The sequence below is a fragment of the Nyctereutes procyonoides genome, unplaced genomic scaffold (genome assembly GCF_905146905.1).
Source record: "Nyctereutes procyonoides isolate TBG_1078 unplaced genomic scaffold, NYPRO_anot_genome, whole genome shotgun sequence".
In the NCBI taxonomy this organism is placed as follows: domain Eukaryota; kingdom Metazoa; phylum Chordata; class Mammalia; order Carnivora; family Canidae; genus Nyctereutes; species Nyctereutes procyonoides.
The window spans coordinates 11123672-11146084 of record NW_026575148.1 but is presented as its reverse complement, the minus strand read 5'-3'; the positions used below and the strand labels follow the sequence as shown (position 1 = coordinate 11146084).

General features: G+C 35.0%; 1 protein-coding gene across 1 annotated transcript in view; it reads right to left on the bottom strand.

Moving 5' to 3' along the window:
- Nucleotides 1–15679: 15679 nt before the first annotated feature.
- Nucleotides 15680–22413, bottom strand: part of FAM174A (family with sequence similarity 174 member A) — a 37729-nt gene continuing 30995 nt past the window's right edge. Inside the window, exon 3 of the mRNA XM_055312756.1 lies at nt 15680–16274. Within this exon, the coding sequence (XP_055168731.1) occupies nt 16271–16274 (4 nt within the window). The 3' untranslated portion in view covers nt 15680–16270. The remainder of the gene's footprint in view (nt 16275–22413) is intronic.

The window sequence follows — 22413 nt, the reverse complement described above, 5'->3', positions numbered from 1 at the left end:
TTGACTCTGTATATTTAGGAAAAAATATATAAATTTCTGTTGTGAATTATGTCTTAAGAACATGTATTTGAAACAAAACCTAGAGGGCTTGTGCAACTAAAATATTTACTGGACTTGACTGCTTTTAAAGTACTAGATACAATCTAAGTTCCTTGAGGGTTGGGCAAATAACTATAATTTTTATTTTCCAGTGCATCAGCCTAGTGCTCCCCATGTAGTAAGTGATCATTAAATCATTGCTGAATTGAACAGAACAGACTGAAGTTTCCAAAAGTAAAAAGTGGTAAATGCAATTATATAAATCTGGAAAACAACAAGGTCAAGTTCAGAAAACCTATCCTTTATTTGATATTTTGTTCTCTATTTAATATTTCTGTATGGAAACTACCCTCTAAAAATTCTTGGGTTTTAGAAGACTTATCCTTATTTTAATTTTCCTGTGCCACATACTTACTCTTTCCTTTTTAAGTCTAAGAACAGTGGGAGTAGAAATGGATTTTCTTCCAAGGTGAAATATTTTAAAAACCCAAAGTTCATAAATAATTAACGCATCTTGGCCCAGAATTTAACTGATACACATAAAAGCTGGCCTACCCAATGAGGCTGACTTCTCCCTAAACTTTGAAGGCAATAATAGTTTTAAGCTTTTTGGAGGAAGAGAAAAAAAGAAAGGAAAAGCATGCCTCCCAAGTAGGAGGCAGCTATGTTTATGAACCCTGATGCCCGGCCAACAGATATTTTTGCATAAAACAAGGCTTGCTAACCATGGAAACATAAACCCAAATCATGTTAGTCAGCCAACTTTGATTGTGAGACCCAGCTGTAACGTACAGTCTGACTCTAACAGCAACCCTGGCAGGTTTTCATGTTGCTTCAGCTAATATACATAGGTATTCACTCTGCAAGGGAGCATGCTAAAATCAAGATCATGCTGCTAGGGCACAGACAAAAGAAATAAATGAATAGAAAATAAAATCTAGACCTCCTCTAAGAAACCCAGCTTACTAAAGTGCCCTTCCTGATATCCAGGCAATCAAATATCATCCTTCACTATTTTAACTTCTCTTTAATTAACCAAAAATGTTGGATAACAGTATTCATTTTTTTTTAAAGGCAAGGTATTTGTGACAACTACAGAATAATAGACCCATAAAGTCCAAGTGATTTCTTCATATACCGTATTTTTTAAGTCTGCAAAAGATAAGCATTTTGCACAATCCAGTATATCATATACTTCATGTCCTTTTATTTTCAGTATTCTCCCATGAAATATGTATTTATTTCCCACCATTATTAACTGAATTACCTCCATGTAGTAGTGATATCGACTCTTTAATAGTCAATCTTTATCTTTAAGGCTAATTTTTATAACTTATGGAAAAAATAGTCTTGGTCCCAATGGCTTATTTTATGAATCCACCTCCTCTTATAATCAGATAACTGTTAAATGACTAACCAGAATTAATGCCAGAAAGTCTCATCGAATTTTAAATATTTTACCCATCCTCATCGAATTTCAAATATTTTACGATCTCAAACTACTTTCCATCTGGAAAGCTTATTTTTAATAATACTCCCATTATTTCTGTAAAACTTTGATTTCTTTGAGATCATCAACCCACTGATCTTTTCACTTTTGCAATCCATCAAGACTCATGCTTTCAGATCTCTGTGAATACTCCCAAATACCTCGCCTTACATGGTTTCTTGTGCAATCACTTGACAAAACCTAAATCAAGTTCTACTCAGCTATCACATAAATAGCTCAATACCTACACAGCAGTTATTCTTCATTAAACTTTTTTTAGCTTTATTCTTATGGATTATCTTATCAAAAGCAAATGTTAAATCCCTCATTTTGTTAATTCATATCCATATCTGCGTCCAACTTCTCCTACCCTCTTGTTACATTTGAAGAAAACTTTGTGCTTCTAATCTCCAGCATCCTTGCTCTCCAAAGGACTTAGATTCCTTCTTTAATTTCTGTTTCTTCACTTGTGTTCTCTATAAGAAAAATTAAATTGTTTTCTGTATTGCTTGTACTTGATCTTAAATTCAGTTTTAAACTTACTTGTTCTAGGTTAAACCTCTACCATTTAATTAATACTAATAAAGCCATCAAGATATTTCAGGTTTCTCTACTTAACATATACTTTTACGTCATGTTATTAAAACTTTTCAGTAGTATCTGATAGAGCTGACCACTCCATCTTTCCCAAAACGTTTTCCATATTCCTCTATCAGGCATGGTATTAGTACACATGACCTTCCTCTTATTTCTGTGGCAGTTCTTTCTTTTTCTTTTTCTTTTTTTCTTTCTTTTTCCTCTCTTCTCTTTCTTTTCTTCTCTTTCTTTTCTTTTCTTTTCTTTTTCTCTCTTCTCTTCTCTTCTCTTCTCTTCTCTTCTCTTCTCTTCTCTTCTCTTCTCTTCTCTTCTCTTCTCTTCTCTTCTCTTCTCTTCTCTTCTCTTCTCTTAATTCTTTTGTATATCCAACTCCACCAAATCTTTAAGTTTGAAGTTTCTCAGAGACCAGTCTCGGGCCCTCTACTCTTGTAAATCTACATGCTCCATATGTAACCAGGAACTCCCACCCATCCCATGAGTTTTTTTTTTTTTTTCAAAATCAAATATTACTCACGCAGACACATTCATATACATTTTCCATAATCATATAAATGAGAACTCTTCACAAACTCTGTATACTGAGGTTTCTTAGACAATGATCTTATGACTTCTCCTCCCTAAGTCTATACAATCTACCTAGGTGATTTCATTTTTACCCCTTGATAAATACTGTCTTACCTCAACAACACACAATATTTTTATCTTGATCTAAGAGCCACAGCTTTTTAAAAATTTTTAAAAGTATTTTATTTTTAAGTATTCTCTACACCCAACATGGGTCTTGACTCACAACCTCGAGATCAAGAGTTGCATGTCCTACTGAGTCAGCCAGGCATTCCAAGAACCACAGATTTAGATACCTGTGCAACTGTCTACTTGACACTCTTACTTACCCAACTCACTGAAATCTTATGATGAAAATCTTGATTTATTGGTCACCCCAGAAAGAAAAGTACTTACTTCAAACATAATCTTTTGTTAATCTGACCTATCTTGTTAGAATACCACAACTGACATGATTATTGAAGAAAATGGGGAGTCATTTTGACTTCTCCCCTTTTCTTAATCTCCTCCACCCAAACCATCAGGAGCTCCAATTTTTGTGTATCTAAACTGTATTACATATCACTTACTTAGATCCATTAATCTCTTATCACCTGCACACCACCTATTTCAAGAGCCTCTTAACTAGTTTCTCTAATTTTCTCTGGACTCACTCCAGGGTAGTCTGTATAACAGCCAAAGGGATCTTTTTAAACACAAATTAGATTAAATCACTTCCTATTTTAATCCCTTCTATAGCTTCCCATTTGCATTTCAGTTATAATAAAACTCAAACTTCTTGCCAGGCCTTTGTAACTGCATAATCTGGCCCATGTTGGCTTTCTAACTTTGTACTTGTCTCTCCCACGAGCTCACTAAACCCTAGTCAACCTGGTTCTCTCAGTTTCTCGAATGGCTCAAATTAGTTTCCATTTAGGGAATTTTGAGATTGCAAAATCCCTGGAATGCTTTCCCACTAGTTTTTTATATACTGGGTCTCTTCATTCCTCACGGTCTCAGTTTAAATGTACCCTCTTTGGGAAGCATTTCTTAAATTCTATGTTAAGCAGCTTACCCTGCCCCTACCAATATTTTTCTAACATAGCAACTACATTATTTCCTTCATAGTACTTACCACAATCAGTAATCATTTTACCTGTTTGTGAATGGTTTACTGTTTGTCTCCCTTATTGGAATACAAACTATGCAGTAAAGATCTTGTCAGTCTTTTCACCTTTAGGCAGAGTGACTAGCACATAATATGTGCTTAAAATATTTTCTGTGATTAGTAACTAAATATTAAGACTTAATAACATTATCCATAATTCAAAGAGAAATATGAGGTATGATAAGCTTTTTACAGATCTTTATAACTCTCCCTGAAAAATCCTAAGATGCTTTCAAAGTTTTGAATTCTCATGCAACCTTTTCAATATTTTAATACTCCGAATTACTTGTATTTATTTAAGCCATATCTCATTCTGAGAGTAGACTTCAAAACCCTAAAGTACCTTTTGAAAATAAATATTGTAAAAATTCCAAATTGAGAAAAAAACTAAGGTAGGAGATTGCTTCAAAGTGGAACCAATATATAATAGCAATAGCTACTACTTAGTGAGAAATGTTTTCTTTTTTTTTTTTTTTTAATTTATTTATGATAGTCACAGAGAGAGAGAGAGAGAGAGGCAGAGACACAGGCAGAGGAAGAAGCAGGCTCCATGCACCGGGAGCCCAACGTGGGATTCGATCCTGGGTCTCCAGGATCGCGCCCTGGGCCAAAGGAAGGCGCCAAACCGCTGCGCCACCCAGGGATCCAGTGAGAAATGTTTTCAGCAGACACTATGCTAACAACTATTTGCACTATCCTAGATAGTCATCTCATTGAGCTTATATCATCTCAGTTTTTCAGAATACTGAGGTTTGTAAAAATTAAGTAATACCTATGACCACAGCTAGTGGAGTATAGATACCACTTAAGTCTGAGTGCTGAACCCATCTCAGCTTTTCAGAATACTGAGGTTTGTAAAAATTAAGTAATACCTATGACCACAGCTAGTGGAGTGTAGATGCCACTTAAGTCTGAGTGCTGAACCTATTTATGTTATATTTGCCATTTTGATGTTGCTCTCAACAGGAAAGGAAAAGTACAAATAAAAACCAAATGTGACAGATCTATGTATTTGCTTATTCAATACCCATTATTACATAGTTTTTAGTTTGCCTTTCTGTACAACTGACTATAAAGCTAAAAACTGCAGTCCCCAGACTGGTTTGCGACATCAAACAGAAATGAGGCAATACACTGGAACCCACTTAGCCTTTGAGCAGGGCCCTCAAGCATGTAGCCATCACAGCATGTAGAATCACAGAAGTATGTTTTCTGGGGCAGCTATCCGTTTGTCATCTAGTTCCTAGTGTCCTAGATGTTAGGTGATGTTTCCCTTTGAACAGTTTTTCTCTGGCTCTTCTGGGGATTTATAAACTGTTACTTATTAAATGGTTTAAAATGCATTGTTCTTGCACATAAGTGCTGCAATTGGTTCAGTAATTGTTACTAGAAATAGGTTGCTATAAGTAACAGGAACTAAAATGTGGGACTGACTTGATAGAGATGAAAATTCAGGTTTTAGATGCTTGACACTAGAAAACTGGTCACACTTTATACACAATGGGAAGTATTTGGTTAAATAGTCATCTGAACTCTGAAAGCAAACTATACAGTGACTAAGTCTGTATCGTTGGAAAGAGTGAGACTGATCAGAATGTTGGCTAGTACTGGCTATCTACCTTTAGGAAAATTCTACAAGAGCTAGATGAACCCAGGTGAAAGGCAGACGGACACGGCTTGGAAGCAGAGAGAGGAGGAAATACCACTTTGATAGGACCAGCACTCTCTCCTTAGAGTTTGGCATCTGTATTGCCAGATCATCCTGTACTTTGAAGCCTTGGAAGGCTAAAAAATAAAAACATGGTTCACATCCTAAATTGAAGCCATTGCAAGACAGCAAAGCAGCAAACTTAGTAAGAGATAAAACTAGTAGATAAACAGGTAAATGCAGCTGGTATGAAAGCAAAAATAAATAAATAAATAAATAGAATAAAGGATTTAGCCTTCCCCAAAATATATGATTTTAAATTACAACAAGGCAATAACCATTAAGTTAAAGCAGGGAGAGAAGGTAATGGCCAGTCAATAAAGACAATATCTAAGGTTAAAAACCTTGACCAGATAGCATCTTTAGCTACAGTTACACCTGCAGGATAGGGATGAGACATATGTAAACCTATTAATGTCGTGACAGAACTATGGTGACCAAACATCTAGTCTGGACTGTCAACTCCTGCAAGTCATTGCTCTACTAAAAAGGTATGAAATTATTCCTACAATCCTCCAACGCAAAACCACATGTGATTATTTTTTAAGACTGTACAAGAGCCTGAAGATTCAGATCTGTGTGGCATCTCAGAGGGCAGAGTCAGAGACCACAAAAATGGGATGAGAGAGTAAAAGATTGGCTGGCTTGAGCTTATTCCACCGCTAGTTCAGGAAGCCCTTGCTACGTCTGATCAACAGGATTTTAAAACTGCTACGACTGTTAATTCTCTTCATTTTCTTAATCCTCTATTAACAAAAAAGAAAAAGCCCACAATTCCTAGTTTCTGTAACTGTTCCTCTACCAAACTAGGAAACAATTCTGGCCAATGAGAAAAGTATGCTAAGGAGTTTTGGAAAATTTTATTTTCCTGATGTGGTACACGATTTTCCAAGATGACCACCGTAAGCTCCTTCTGTTGCTTCACATGCATGTTGGCTCACAGATCAAGAGGCAGAGGTTTAGTTCCTCTTTCTGTCAATCTGAGATGGCTGTAGTGACTGACTTGACAGACAGAATGCAGAAGTGATATTCGGAATTTCAGAAACTAGGTCACAGGAAACCTTTTAGTAACACAAAGTTTAGTGATAGCATGCTATAGTAATGCAGAAAATACAGATACATCAGGCTAAGGAAATTTCCAGGCAGAATGCTGAATGTTCCAATTGGTTTCTGTTAGATGCAGAGGATAAGATCTAGATAAAGAAAGAATGAGCTAAAAAAAGGCAATATTCAATGTTTTATAGAAGAATTTAGAGGACAAACAAAAGAGTTAGGACCTATTCGGCTCAAAAATAGAAGTGTTTATCATCTCCAGTCTTTGAAGCCTGCAAAAAGTTTCTCAAAAAAAGAAACGGCATCAGAGCAAAACGCGAACTCAGAATATTTCCGGTAACACGTAAGAGGAGGGTAAAGTTCATTTCAGTGGTGCATTTGCAGCTCCCTTTCCTGACACCTCGGAAGCATTTATGACAGGCCTTCAACCAGACAAAAGGCCTTCTTTGAATATAATTGAATGGCTTAAAGATTTTTTTAACCAGAAAATAGAGCTCCTAAGAATCTTAAAGTCATGATCGCACACCATCAAGACTCAGCCCACCATAGAGAGGAGTCTTTCTGGGAAAAAAAAAAAAAAAAGTGGGATTTTTTTCCCCCTACTGGACTGAACCCTAATAAAACTGGACTAAAAGTGATAGAGGTAAATTCAAAACAAAAAAGAGCCCCTGGGCGGGGGGGGGGAGGCTCCAACCTTCTAAAGGCAGAAAGCAGGCTGAGAGCTCCTCGGCAGCAAACACAGGCCAGTTCTAAAGAAAAGAAGGGAAGTTTTAGAGTGCAGCACCAAAAACCTAGAGGGCCGACCAACTGGCACAGAGCCTCACTCCTCAGGGAGCAGGACTTGGCTCCATACAAGGAAGTGTGCTCAGGCTGACTTTAGACTTCCTGTGGGTGAGCAAGTATTATTTGTTTCCTGTGAGACCTCGTCTCTTTTTTAAAATACGTTTTTTGTTTTGTTTTGTTTGCAAATTTCATACATGTGTATCACCAGTGTAATACTGGCTTTACTGAACAGATAACTGAGCTTATTGGGCAGATAAATTGCCTCCTTTAAGGTTCAAAACGTTTCATTATAGAGAAATCATGCTTGAGAAACTGCATCTGAGAAAGTGGGACCCTTATCTCCCATTGAATCTGATTTAAATGATCAATCCTGAACTTCACACCAATACCATAAGGCCATAACTTGGGGGATATTAACCTACTCTGCATATAGAAGGGACATGAATATCGGTAGCCAAAGAGCAGATTATGCTAAATAGTCTCCCAAACTGGCCACCATAGACACCCTGTCTTCACACCCATGCTGCTTCTCACACGACAAACTAGGCTCGAATTTCCTTTCCTTGTTCTGAGTACACCTTATTTTCTTGACTAACCAATTGTGCCTAGAAGCAATACTCTCAAACATCAAAGACCAGACCATGAAAAGCCTTACTGCCTTGATTTTTAACACTTACTCTTGAGACACTTTCTCAGAACGTAGCTGCCATGCTATGAAGACAGTCACATCTAGGCATTTCAGCCAGCCTCATCTCAGCCACATGAGTGTGTCACCTTGGAAATTCAGCTCAGTTAAGTCTAATGTGCCTCCAGACCCAACCACAATTTGACTGCAAACATGAGAGATCCCAAGTAAGAATTGATACTAAATTATTTTAAGCTACTAAGTTTTGAGAAAGTAATGATGTGAATAAAAGAAAACAAGAATCACCTATTATCAGGACCAACAATTTTTCTCCTGGTCCTTTCTTCTTTCCTTTTGCAATCAAAGGCATGAATCCTACAGTACAGCTGTAAAAATCATCTTGAAACCCTGAAGGAAATACCAAGACATTTTTAGAGACCTTGACCCTGAATTCCTTGGGCTATAAAAGAAGCACTAGCAACCACAAACTTCCTGACTTCAAGATAATAGAAAAAAAAAAAAAAAAAGAAAGAAAGAAAGAAAAAAAGAATCTCCTACTCGGGTTTTTGGTCACATGTAGCCATGTAAATAAGTTGATACTCCAGGAATGAACAAATACACAAAACAATGTTGTAAGCTGTACTTTGCTAAACAAGGGCTGATGGTTCAGCTTCAAGTTTTATAGGCAAAGAGTCAGTCATACAATTGCAAAATTGCCAAGAGTTCATAAAGCAAATAAATATAAAACTAGTTGCTCAATGAGAACCCAAACATTTCTGATAATGAATTGAAGGAAATATCTCTCATATCCTTGTTAAAAAAAAAAAGATATGATGTGATGTCATATATAACTTACTCATTGTTAACAAGTTAAATATAGCCTTATCCTTCAGAGCTAAATATTTTATAACATCTCTCTTCAACAAAGGCATAATGCCAGTTAGTCCAAAGAGATTCTACAAAATGAAGAACAATGAACTGCAGTTTTACAGCTACTGGCAATCTGAATAAATCCAATAATAAAATTCAAACATTGAGGAATTGGTGGCCAATGATTTCTACTACCAATCTTCATAAAAACTTCTTGCTAGTAAGCTTTTGATCGATCTGATAAAATCTTCCACTGTAATGCTCCAGACTCAAATTAGCATTCTCTTACGGAAACTGAAGAGCCTAATTAGGATATGTGCCTGGGTGGAAAACTATAATTCAGTGTACACACTGGCTGAGATAGTAGCCAGTAACGGAGTAAGGATTTTCTCACAGAATGTTTCTGTTCATTTTACAACAAAAATGGAAAACTGTGATGCTAATAACCTAGCCCATATAGTATATGCCCCATAATTTTTTTTTATACTCTGTAAATTTAACTTGGAAAAAAATTAAATTGTACTGCCAAATGCTCTCTTTGATTGTATGTATATATGAACATGGTGTTGTTTGAATATGGGAGCTGAGAGAGATGCTAAGGAAGATTCTGTGACTTCTGGCTTGCATACTTGAATGACTGTTGATATCCTTTAGTGAGAAAAGGGAAAGAAGAAAGCCTAGTCTGTGTGAGGACCATCATGAATTTGAGGATCCTATGGGCCATCCACATGGGGGATGGGAAGTATACATAAGAGTTGAAATATATGGGACTTAAATGTCAGAGAAATTTAAGAAAATACACATTTGTGAATAACCTGCTGACTAAAATGGCCTTAACATTTCATTCCCCTTAGCTTGACTAACATGATAGATTTCTTCCCAACTCAGGATTGCTTACTTATCTTTTTTGACTATTTATTTTAGAAAACAAAATCGTAAATTCTTTCTGCCTCTTTGAGATGCAATTTATTTATTTTATTTTATTTTTTTTTTAAGCAACAGCAACAACAAAACCAAAAACATCTGATGGCTTCACAACCCAGAATGTCTTTCTTAGGGACCTGGGAGCCATCTGTTGGAAGTGTAAGTAAACATCAGGGGAGATAGTACCCCTATCTCCAAGTTTTTGTGGGAAAGTAGAAGCCTAACTTTGGTGGGGCCAAGTTGTAAAACTCTCATCATAAAAATGTGAGAAGTTTATTTTCCCTTTGGATAAAGCCAATTAGCGAACATATATGGCCTTTAACTTCTCCAACACCTTCCATTACTTTAGGGCTTAAGAGCCTGTCTAATCTTCGTTTCAGTGAAATTTAGATTTTATTTTGGCCTCTATTCTGTCCACTATTTTAAGAGCCTTAAATAAAGTTTTCCTGTCCCTGTGTGGATTTTGATTTGACACTGTCTGTACAATAACTGAAGTCATGAGTAGATAGGCCTAAGGACAGATCAAAGTGTGAAGAGGACAGGATCTGGGAGAGACCTAAAGGTAAAGACAAAATGAGAAAGAGAGGAGGAAAAGCAAATGATCAAATAAATAAAGAAGATAAGAGAATAGTGAAGAAGTGATTCCTTTTCATAGATTTCTTTTAGAATATTTTGGGAAAGGCTGCCTTAGATACCATTGAGACTTACCCTTCAGTTAATAAAAATCAGTAGGTGATTGTACACAAACAGGATTATTTTGCTTTCATGTTAAATTAATTTTACTGAATTATATTGGAGTGTGATGCTCATAGTATATATTAAAAGACATTTTAAAAGATGTACATGATATATTTTGTGAGTTTACTGTAAAGATGTTGAGGAAAGAGTTCATCACTCTATCCCAGAGGGCCTTCATTACATTACTACTTGAGAACCCAGGAAAAATTTCCCTTTCATCCCTGTACCAGCAATAACTGAATAGCTTTGCTGGTCTCTTCAGTAACATTTATGGCATGCATATAGCAAATATAGGGAATTTCATAGCATAAAATAAAATCACATTATGCCTTTATTTTCCTACTTGTTCTTTCTTTTCCTGTGCCTCAATTTCCTCACCTCCACAAACTGACTGTATCTTTTTGCTGTATGTACATTTATAAACAATCTTATCCTTTCTTTGGAAACAAAGTGAGACTTACATTAGTAAAAACAAATTTCCTCAACTCATATTCAATAGGCCATTCTGCTTCTTTCTAGCTATTGGGCCTGAAACAGATTCTCCAATCTTTCTGAGTCTCAGTATCCTTATCTGCAAAGTGAGGATAATAATCTCTCTCTCTCAAAGCATTAGTGTGAGGATTGAATGAATGAACAAATCCAACGCATTTAACACTCTAGTGTTCAGTTAGTCTGAACTATTCGTTATATGTGGAGAGTAGGAGACTGCGAAAAAAGAAATATTGAAAATACTAAGAGGAAAATGATGAAACCAGAAATCAGAACAGGTCTGTTAGACTCTGAAACTCTGCTCTCAATCATAATGCAGTTAATCTTTAGAAAAGGATCTCAATCTGACTTTACAAAATAATTGCTTATGTAGCTTTCTAATTGTACAGATGCTTAAGCCACTACCTATGCCAGTGTAACATGAATTTTTGAGTGTGGAATCAGCATATGTGTATTTAAATATGTCCCTCCCACCCACCCTCCAACCATTCCCCCTGCCAAAGGCCAGGAACCATCACACTTCCTGTAGAAAAGAAATCATGCTCTTCAACACTTCTATGAAAAGGCCCATTGGTCCTACTAAAAGTTTTGGCTTTCAGATCCCCAGATATAATTGTTTTTTAAAGCATGTACAACGTAAAGAAGTTAAAAGTAAATAAAACTGTGAGCAGATACCCTGAGTAGGTGATTTTGATGGGAATAATGTTGAGTACCTTGACAGACAACTAAATCAGAAGCAATAAGCAATGGACCCCTATGGGCATAAGAAATAAGTTTGATTAACCTACTCCCATCTGTCAAAGTCTACTTTATCACAGAAAATCAAAGAGAAGAAAAAAAGACCCCAAACAATGGAATATTGTGAAATAAAATTCATTTATCTATATCCTGCAAACAACATACTGAAATTCATTAAAAGGATAAGCCAAAGAATTGAGATGATTACTTTTCGAGCCTACCTTGCCATATTTCAAGAAAGAAATAATCATCAGCAGAAATGATATAGAATTTGTCTTTTCTGAAAGACCATACCCATTGATTTTGCCTAATATTTTAGGATTTGTTAAACCCATAGCTTTGGGTATGGTGTATTGCATATTGGACAAAACAACAGCAACTACTCAAAGGTCACTTACCTTTTGATTGGAAGCAAGTTAATGTGCAGGCTTTCTGACTCTCCCTCACTTCCCTGGTACTAGTATACCTAAAATTTAGATGATTTACCCAGAAGAAGCTAATAGCGCATGCAAAACTTCCCGAGTAAAATAAGAATTTTAGAAAAGGAGATTAGACAATGAATAGATGACGAGTAACAACAGATTCAGTGGAAAAAAATACATAAAATAAGGGGAGAATAAAGTCTGAAGTTTACTACCCTTCTAGTTTTGGAGATACAAACAAACAAACAAACAAACAAACAAACATAGCCCAAGCTGCACTCTATTTCAAGAACTTTCTTCAGGCAAGGGGATGAGTAGAGTCAAAGGATGAAATGAATTCCTAATCCTTCTTAGGTAATGACAATAGGTGGGGATCCAAGTTGTTCCAAAAAGGACCATAGCAGGTTAACAGAAATAACTATCAGAGACGTTTGCCTCACTTTGGTTCAAAAGCCTATTTGACAAAAATGGACTGAGTAATTCTGCCTTATCCCTGGATGATATGGCATGAGTACTAAAGGAACCTGTATAATAAGAATAAAGAGAAATCCAAATAAAAACACACAAACTTAGAAACATACGCAAAAACAAAGTCAGACACCTGCCCATACATCCTACACTGTGGCTCTATTTTAGAATCTTATGATAGAATGAACACACAGCATTCAGGGTTTCTCAAGCAGCTAGTCATGAAAGTTAGGAGGAAGACCCACTCCTCGACCTCTAATTTCTTCCCTTCTATCTTTATTTCTTGCTTTGTAACATACTATTGCCAGGGGGCAGAGGGGGCAGATAAAATATATTGGAGTCTGTAGATTTAAAATGCTCAACTTCTGATATAGGGACTAATAGTGCAAATGAGAGAAAATATCAATAATTTTGATACTGAGTAATTTTTGCTTGATTCTAACAGGTCGCTGAAGCTGTTTATGGAAGTCATTTTTGACTTGGGTAGCCTTGGTGGGGTAGCCAGGGGAATATTCAGGGAAGTATTTTCAATGTTTATGGAACAGATCTTTTGATTATTTGGCTAGAGTCATCCCTTCAATCTTTTTTTGAGTTCTTTTTACCTCCCAACATGAGAAAAACAAACTATCTTTCCTTTATTGTTTCACTTAGAGGTGTAAATGAGGTAAAACTATATTATATAAGAAAAAAATGAATAAAATTAAAACTAAAGTAGTTAAAAAAAAAAAGAAAAGAGAAAAGCATAAGTGATACAAGGTAATAGATTATACCTTCAGTAAGGCAACTAAAGTCAGTAATCGCCTAGAAGCTGACTGGGTGCAGTTTGAGTCCAAGCCCAGGGGCTTCTTTTCACTGGACTGAAGTGGTTATCTACCTAATAATTACAAGAAATTAGGCAGAAAGAAGCTACTTAATTTTCTAGCCTCATGTAGTAGTTGGTTAGTTCAAGTGTACAACATCTATAAATTACTCCAAACTTATCCTTTCTCTAATTTACTCTAATTCTAAGCTACGAACACAATTATATTACTCTCTATTGATCTCTAATTCCTAGGTTAGGTTCTCATCAACAAAATAGCCACAAAGTATAAAATGGGAAAGAAGAATAGTAACAGGTTTTCACAACATCTAAGTATCCCCAGCTATTTTATAATGTACAGCTTTGAGATGAAAATACTAACAATTTTATCAGCATGCTTTTTACATATCTAATGAAGCTAAACTTTGGCATACTATCTGGCATTTTAATCACAGTGTGGCTTATTATGATTATTTATCAGTAGATGTGCAGTTCAGGAATGACTATATAATGTAATGATGGGATCCCTGGGTGGCTTAGCAGTTTAGTGCCTGCCTTCAGCCCAGGGCATGATCCTGGAGTCCTGGGATCGAGTCCCACATCAGGCTCCCTGATGGAGCCTGCTTCTCCCTCTGCCTGTGTCTTGCCTCTCTCTCTCTATCTCTCTCTCTCTGTGTGTCTCTCATGAATAAGTAAATAAAATCTTAAAAAAAAAATAAAAATAAAAAATAAATGTAATGAAATAAGAGCATTTTTAACAAACATGCCAGAATTTCCATATTCAGTTAAGGATATCTTTTTAAAATAGTCACCTAGAGAAATTGTGTATTTCTAATAAAGTTATTGCTGCTACTTAAGGCATTTTGGTAACATCTTTAAACCTAACTTGGAAAAAAAAAACTAACTTGGAGATCATTTATTAAAATTATCATTACTTTATCTTAAACAGAATTCTTATTCTAGGGTGGATTTGATTCTTACCTCCATTTAGTTTCAGTGTAAAAGTTGGTTTATAAATAACAGCAGTCAGTAAATTAATTACCATTATTTCTAAGATACTACTGTATATGATTTTCAAATATCACAAAATGGTAGGTATGGGGCTAAACTTAAATCCAAAAAAGTGTTCTAATAATATTTCAAAATGAGAAAACTTTATACAAGAAATCTGGAGTCTTAGTTTTCCTTGGAAAATAATATCATGACTTAGTAGCACTGGGCAAGTGTTCCTCAGAGTAACTATTTGTGGGAGCGAAACAGAAGTTGACCCTTTTAGAAGAGGAAACTTATTTTATTTATTTATTTATTTTTTGTAGGAAATGTATTTTAACTTTAAGTCCCTGCTTACACAACATACAAAAATACAATGACATCAGGGGAACCTGACTCATTGTGGTTAAGCCAGTTAGCATACTTGGTAAAACTAAATTGGCATTTTGGGTGGCCAAATACTTCAACTTACCTCATTGCTAGCAGATTACCTATCCTTGCCTTGTTGGACTCTGGAGTAGCCTTAGAGTTTGTTTTGGCCAATAAAATGTAGATGGAAATAAAATGTATCACTTTAGGGCAGAAGCTTATGAACTAGCATGCAGTTCACACGTCTGGACATCTAGCTATGAGGCAATATCCCAAGCAGAAGTTTTTCCATCAGCCTTGACCCTGAAGAAAAGACAACGAAGAGCAGAATCACAGTCCATAACAAATGGGTAGCATGAGTGAGAAATAAATCTTTGTTATAACCCACTGTGATTTGGGGACCATCTGTTACTACTATCTGACTTAGACTATCCTGACAGACACCACATATTTACATTTCCTCCCTGGTCCCTATGAGCAAGGAAACTTGTGACCCATGCTTTTCCCATAAATTCCCTCCTAATTTTAGAATGCGAAAAATTGAAGCTCAACAGAGTTACATAATTTGTTCAGAGCTATTAAGTCTCTGCCAAAGTCTACACACTTACTTTCTTACTCTCCTGCATCTTAATATATGACTGGAATGTTTTGCCATTACTTCTCTCACGATGCTGTAAATAAATAAAATGGCTTTGAAATGTATTGTTTTCTAAATTATCTAATCAAAGTAGCTATCTTAATTTAACAAATTGCTAAATATGAATGGTTACATTTTTTTGAAAGATTTTTCTAGAAATCATATAAAATACTTATATAATTCTATATTTGGGTTTATTTTGTAAATATTCTTTCTGTACCACTTTAAAATAATTTTTAAATCATATTTATTTTTTTGCATACAACTCATTTATTAATATTTAAAAAAATCAAATGCAAAGTAAACTTGGCTTCTTTTTCCCACAAAAATGGGGAATACATCTCTGTAAAGAAATCTTAAATTATTTTTACACACCAGTTTGTTGCTGGGATTTATAGTTTTAGCAAAAAACAATTAATGGGGGGAAAAAGCAACTAATGGGCAATCACCAAAAAAAATAAAAAAATAAAACCCCCAAACAAAATAACATTAACTGATTAATATATAAAACTTTTTACAATATGGTAAGCAATAGTAACTGATCAGAAAACACCTTGCTTAAAGTAATTTTCATACAGATTTCTATTATAGTGCAGTTCCCTCCCAACAACTCTGAGCCCATTAAGAGCACTTCTATACATATACATACAAAGACATAACAAAACGATACAGTATTTATTGCAACAAATTAAAGTTTGTCATAATATATGTAACTTAAATACCCCCCTCCCCCAGTGATAAAGTGGCTTCTTATTCCTTAAACATAGAAATTCTGCTCTTCATTGTAGAAAGATGAAGTCCTCTCATTAAAAGGCACATTCTTATCTGCAAGAAAAAAAAAAAAAAAACAAAACTTTAAATGCTCATCCTGGAACAATTCAAAAACATTTCAAAATATTCCTAAAGTTATTTGTTTCTATAGTTTCTGTAAATACAATTCTTTACTTCTAAACCTTCAGAAATGAGGATATAACTGAAGCTACAGGCCTAAGTATACTCTGAAACAAAAAAATGTGTTTGTTTTATTTACTTGAAAAAGAGAGTGTGTGTATGGAAGCACCAGTAGGAGGGGCAGGGGGAGAGGGAGAAAGAATCCCAAGCAGATTCTGCATGAAGTCTCAACCCAGGGCTTGATCTCATGACCCCAGAGATTATGATCTGAGCTGAAATCAAGAGTCAGATGCCAAACCTACTGAGCTACCCAGATGCCACTCAAAAAATGTTTTTAATATTTATAATTCAGTTACAAAGTGTATCCATATAGAACTTTTCCATAAGGTTGCCTATTTTCTTATTTTACTGACTAGTTTTGGTAGTATGAGTTTACATTTTTATCACATACATCTTTTTTAGGCCTTAACTCTAATTCTACACCAGGATGTACTATTAACCTAAACCCTTTGCTTTCAAGAAATTTCTGCAGGTAAGACCATTACAACCAAAAAGTATTTGGAGTAAAAGAACAGCCAAGGGTGTGCAGATCTTACTAACTTAATAAGTCTTTCTTTACAATCACCATCAACATTTAAAAATTCATTGGAAATATGAATGACTAATACTCTATTCCAATTTATTATTTTATCTGAATCTTCAGTAAACAATCTAAAGCTAATGAACTTTTAATATATTTTAATTTGAGGATAAATTTAAGCTTTTTAACAAAGATACTGAAGGCTATTACAAAACAATGTAACCTAGTCCTCATTTTTACACAACTCTTATCCTTTGCATGCCTGAAACTCTTGATCATTTTGATAATGAATTTGTGGACTATGAAAAAAATCAGATGAATAAATCTTGCAGTTCCATTTAGCAGAGTAAAAACATAAGATGACAAGTACCTAATACCCAACTGTAGCATTAAATAGCCTTTTGAACTCAGGCTACTTATCAGAATCTAAGCAACATTTAATGATGACACTGTAAGATGTTTTGGGATCAAGAAGTACCTAGTACACGAAGAATCTCTTATTGTACAGTTTCAGAAATGCATTTTAAGATTCATAATCAATCCCAAAACATATGTGAACATGCATACCTATTATTTTGCATATATCCAAATCTTACTGAACCTCTTTTTATTTTCCAGACTGTACAACCTGTTTTCTCATTGCATTCCTTGAATTGGGATTGCCTCAGAATTCTATTCCAGATGTTTCATCCTGTCTAGCACTTACAATGTGCTATGTAGAACCACTATTCTCTAGTTTCTCTGGCACGACTACACTAAAGACCAAATAATAATGAAGATTTTTTTTTCTACATGCCCCATAGGAAATATTTTTAACCTATTAAGAATCAAACCCGTCATCTTCTAGCCTTAAACCTGGCCTTCCTCTCACCCTCTTAACACATACAATGGTAACACAACCTATCTAGTCACCATTCCACCAGTGGGGGCACCAAGGTCCTCTGACTACTCATGCCCTACATCCTATTGAGTATTACTGCCTTGTCAAATGTTTTCATTTCCTTCATCTCCTAAACTAGCTTTTGCTTCTGTTTTTTTATACTTCTCAACTGAATAACTGAAATAGCTTCAAAAAATTAGACCTTAGTTTCTTTCCAACTCATTTTTTTTTAATAAGGTCACCAAGATCCTTTTCCTAGAACATGTATCTCATAGTATCACTCCACACCAAAGCAGTTAATGATTTATGACCACTTTCACAAATAGTAAAACTGAAATCCTTAATATATATTTAGTTATATATATTTAACATGGCCTTCTTGATTTGGCCCCAGATCTGACTGATTTTCCATGGGGCTCACAACATGCCAAATGCACACACTCTCATACACGGCATCCCTTGACACATGCTTTCAGTTGAAAAGCAACTTTCTTTTTTTCATAAGGCTCTTATTAGAATAACTTATGAGTTTCGAAAATAGCTGCAACTTAAATTTATCACCTCCTCAGTGAACTCTCCTATTTTCCACCCCAAACACAGTTTCTCAGAGTTCTCACAGCAATTTAGAAATGTGAAGCCTTAGTATGTATGGCATCAGGAAAATAACCAAGAGTTTCCAGTATCTGGTGAGGCAAAGTTGTACAAGGCAGACTGAAGATTCAAGCTTAGACAAAGAATGAGGAATACATAATATAATCTGTGTGGACTTGTTAACAACAGGTTCTTTTGGCAGAAAGTGGCAGGACTAGAGGCTCAAGCCCCAAAACCAAGCAGAACAGTAAGCCTACCTTCTCGCAGGGATGACTAGATTTCACAGTTTCTAAAACACATTTTTCATATTTTAACATCTCTGACCCTGAGATGCATCTTCCAGCTGATGGAAGACATCTTAGAAATGTGATCAGACAGGTGGTGGTTACTACGTAGTTGCCACTGCCTATATGTGCACAAAGCTGATCAGGCTCTTTGTTCTTTGTCACTTCAATAGAATTACATGCATTGTTGGTATTATAGAGAATGAGTTTGATGTCTAGAATGCCTTTAAAAAGATAATAAAGATAATATCATGAATTATTACTGAAGCAAAAGTTACTGTATGTGTATAACAAATGAAAGTAGTAAACTATAGTTTATTACTGGGGAAGCAAATGTTTACTACCGAAATAATGGTGAGAATTCCATATTTTTGCCAAGAAACAACCGTGACTTTAAAAATGGGAAGATGTCCCAATATCCCAAGTAGACGAACCTTTGCTAATTTCTGTTCTGAAAAACTACTACAAACCAAGAAATACACCCGAAGGCAAGAGCAATTGCCGAATTCTTTAGAAGGGAGGAAGAAGGGATCCCTGGGTGGCGCAGCAGTTTAGCGCCTGCCTTTGGCCCAGGGCATGATCCTGGAGACCCAGGATCGAATCCCACATCGGGCTCCTGGTGCATGGAGCCTGCTTCTGCCTCTGCCTATGTCTCTGCCTCTCTCTCTCTCTCTGTGTGACTATCATGAATAAATAAATAAAATCTTTAAAAAAAAAAAAAAAGAAGGGAGGAAGAATGCAAAAGTATTAAGAAGCTGGTGTGCACAATTCCACTATTACACAAAAGTATCATATTATTTCATAATTAAATTGACTTCTTTCTTAGTGTTACAGCTTAAAATTAATAGTGTCTAGATTAAATGAATAATGGTAAAAATCTCCATAAAACTTATGTCACCTTAGCATGATGGGAGGTATAGAGAATCTTCAATTAATATCGTTTAAATTTTGAATTGACAATTTTTAAGCTGTAAATAACTACTGAAATTAACAAATTTAAGTTAGAATTTAAGATCTAAAAAACCCTAAGAACATTATATCCTTGCTAAACCACATTCTAGGGCAGTGACATGTAGAACAAGTACAGACAAATTTATTTCAAATATAGTCTCATGTGAAGACAGGTATCAGTAACCACAATGCCTTGATTTATTTAAAATAGGGTATGCAACCTATTGGTTTGTGTGTGCTACTAAATTTAATACATACATTTTTTTTCTAAAATGACATTCATTTAATCACCAAACATACACTGAACTATCATCTGCCAGGAAAATTGCTTGATACTGGGAAGATGGTGATGACAAAAAAAGAAAAAAAAAAGAAGAATTAACATATTTCTCTTATTACAGACCCACAAATACAGCATGGAAATTACTTAGAGGACAAAAGACAACCTCAGCCTAGAAAGTAAGCCTGAATTCTATTGCCATCTTGGTCCATTATTTACTGGATAAGTTATTCTTTGTAAGAATGGGATAAAACAGTTTCCAAGTGATTAAAGGATGTCTTTTTATGGAACTCTTCTGGATGAAAACAGAAACCATTACAAAGTTCAAGAGCTGGAATAACATTTAGAGATGCAGTCCAGTCACACTACTTGTCAGGTGACTTGGTAAGGAAATAGAAACAAGATTCAGGAGACTGAAGTAAGGATATTCAGTTATCAATGACAGAAGCTCAAGAAGCACTTGAGTCTACATAATCACCTTCTGGTGCTAATTTTACCACAGCACTTCTCAGTCATGAGGATTTAGTCACTGAAATCTAAAGATTAGATGCAATGTCAAATGCTCTATTGTTCTACCATTTACAGCTGTATTAAAAAAAAAAAGCTAATCTGTTTATGATGTTAAATTCCTATTACTGCTCTGCAAAACTGCTACTCATGAACAATAATTCCCTAGAACTCATACCTTTATTCAGTGACCGCCAAAGGCAAATATTTCTCTTACCAGTTGCCAAATTTAACTTTTAGAAAACATTCTGAATAGTCAGGGTGACACATTATAAGCTATCTATTCAACACTATCTCTTTTGGTTTGCTAATAAAAATATTGACTTTCTGTATGTTTTTGTTTTTGCTAGCAAAGAGGGGTAGAAGACTGTTAGAAAGAAGAGGATAGTTCTGAGAAATTTTGATTTCCTGATAAAGAGACTGATTTGAGGTGGGTTCTTGCTTCTTACCCTTTTGTTGCCTGAAACAGACGCGATGGCTAAAATAATAGCAGCCGTAGAAGCTGGATAAGATAAGCATGAGGAAAGGATGGAGAAAACTGAATAAATGTAAACATTATGATCAAACAGCTACTGAATTGATACCAAGAGTCAACTACTACAGACTTCTTATGACATGAGAAAAACTCCTGAATTCAGAAAAAAACTTCTGTAATTCTATGTTCTTTATTAAAATAGACAAAAGTAAAAATGGAAATAAAGCAGCCAATCTTAGAGAAATAGAGAGTACAAAAGTGGTTTCTGGGGATTGAGAGGAGAGTGAAATGGGGAGTTGCTACTCAATGGTTATAAAGTTTGAGTTATGCAAGATGAGTAAGTTCTAGAAATTTATTCTACGGCATTGTTAAGTATTCTTAACCCAATAAAGAAAAATCATCATGCTTTTCTATGAGATAAAGAGAATGTTAATAAATTTTATGGAAACCTCAGTTTGAGTACTTTTCAAACTTCAAGAATGTCCTGTCTTTTCATATTATATAATGAAACAATGATCAAAAGAAAAGACACTATTTTCAAGGACAACCTAAAAGCTAACAAAATCTTAAACTATCTCAACAGTTACAAATCTACATCAGGTTCAGAAACAAAACAAAACAAAACTGTCCTAATGGAGTCCAGAGTATTGTTACTCTTCATTCACTTAAATATATTTGCAAATATTAGATTCCTGGAGTTTTGGTTTCTCTCTCTCTCTCTCTCATCAAGTTCTTTTAAAGATACAGTATCTGTGGCTTCTAAAGAATGACTACTAACTGAGAACACTGGGAAAGGTTAATAGCTTGTGTTTTAATTTTTCATAAACTTGAGATCTTTGTCCCTGTATTGCCTTTAACACCATTCATGCATATCAGCTTCATGGTAGTTATGCATATTCATCTATCTCACCTTAGAGAGACTGCAATTCAAATAATCAGAGGAGAATTTAAATCCTGAACAAAAGCTGTAAACATTTCATTAAATGGATCACCTGCTATATAAATAGAAATTTGTCATTTAACTGTTGTATAAGTTTTCATTTAATAGTATTAATTTAAACCAAATCAGTCAAATACTTTTGCTCTAGGTCTGTTCTAACACAAGAGCTACTAGCCACATCTGGCAATTTAATTAAAATTTCAGTTCCTCAATCACACTAGTCACATTTCATATCCTCAAGAGCCACATGTGGCTAATGGCTATCAAATTACACAGGACAATTCTAGACCATGTAATGATATGAGAAAATACCATTACCAAATACAATCTGATGTAACATAACATTTGTTAAAATAATATACAAATGATTCATGTTTTTAACCAATAAGCACACTGTGATGTCTAATTATTAATGGGATAAGGCAAATTTTCTTCTAAGGCTCAGTGTCCACAGGAATGTAAAACATACCAAAAGAAGAAGAACATGAGAGTTCTCTTATTACCTTTTATTACTTATTAATCTTATTTAAGTAATGGCAAAGAGAGCATAGAACCCATTAAGTGCAGAAAGTACAGATGATCCTA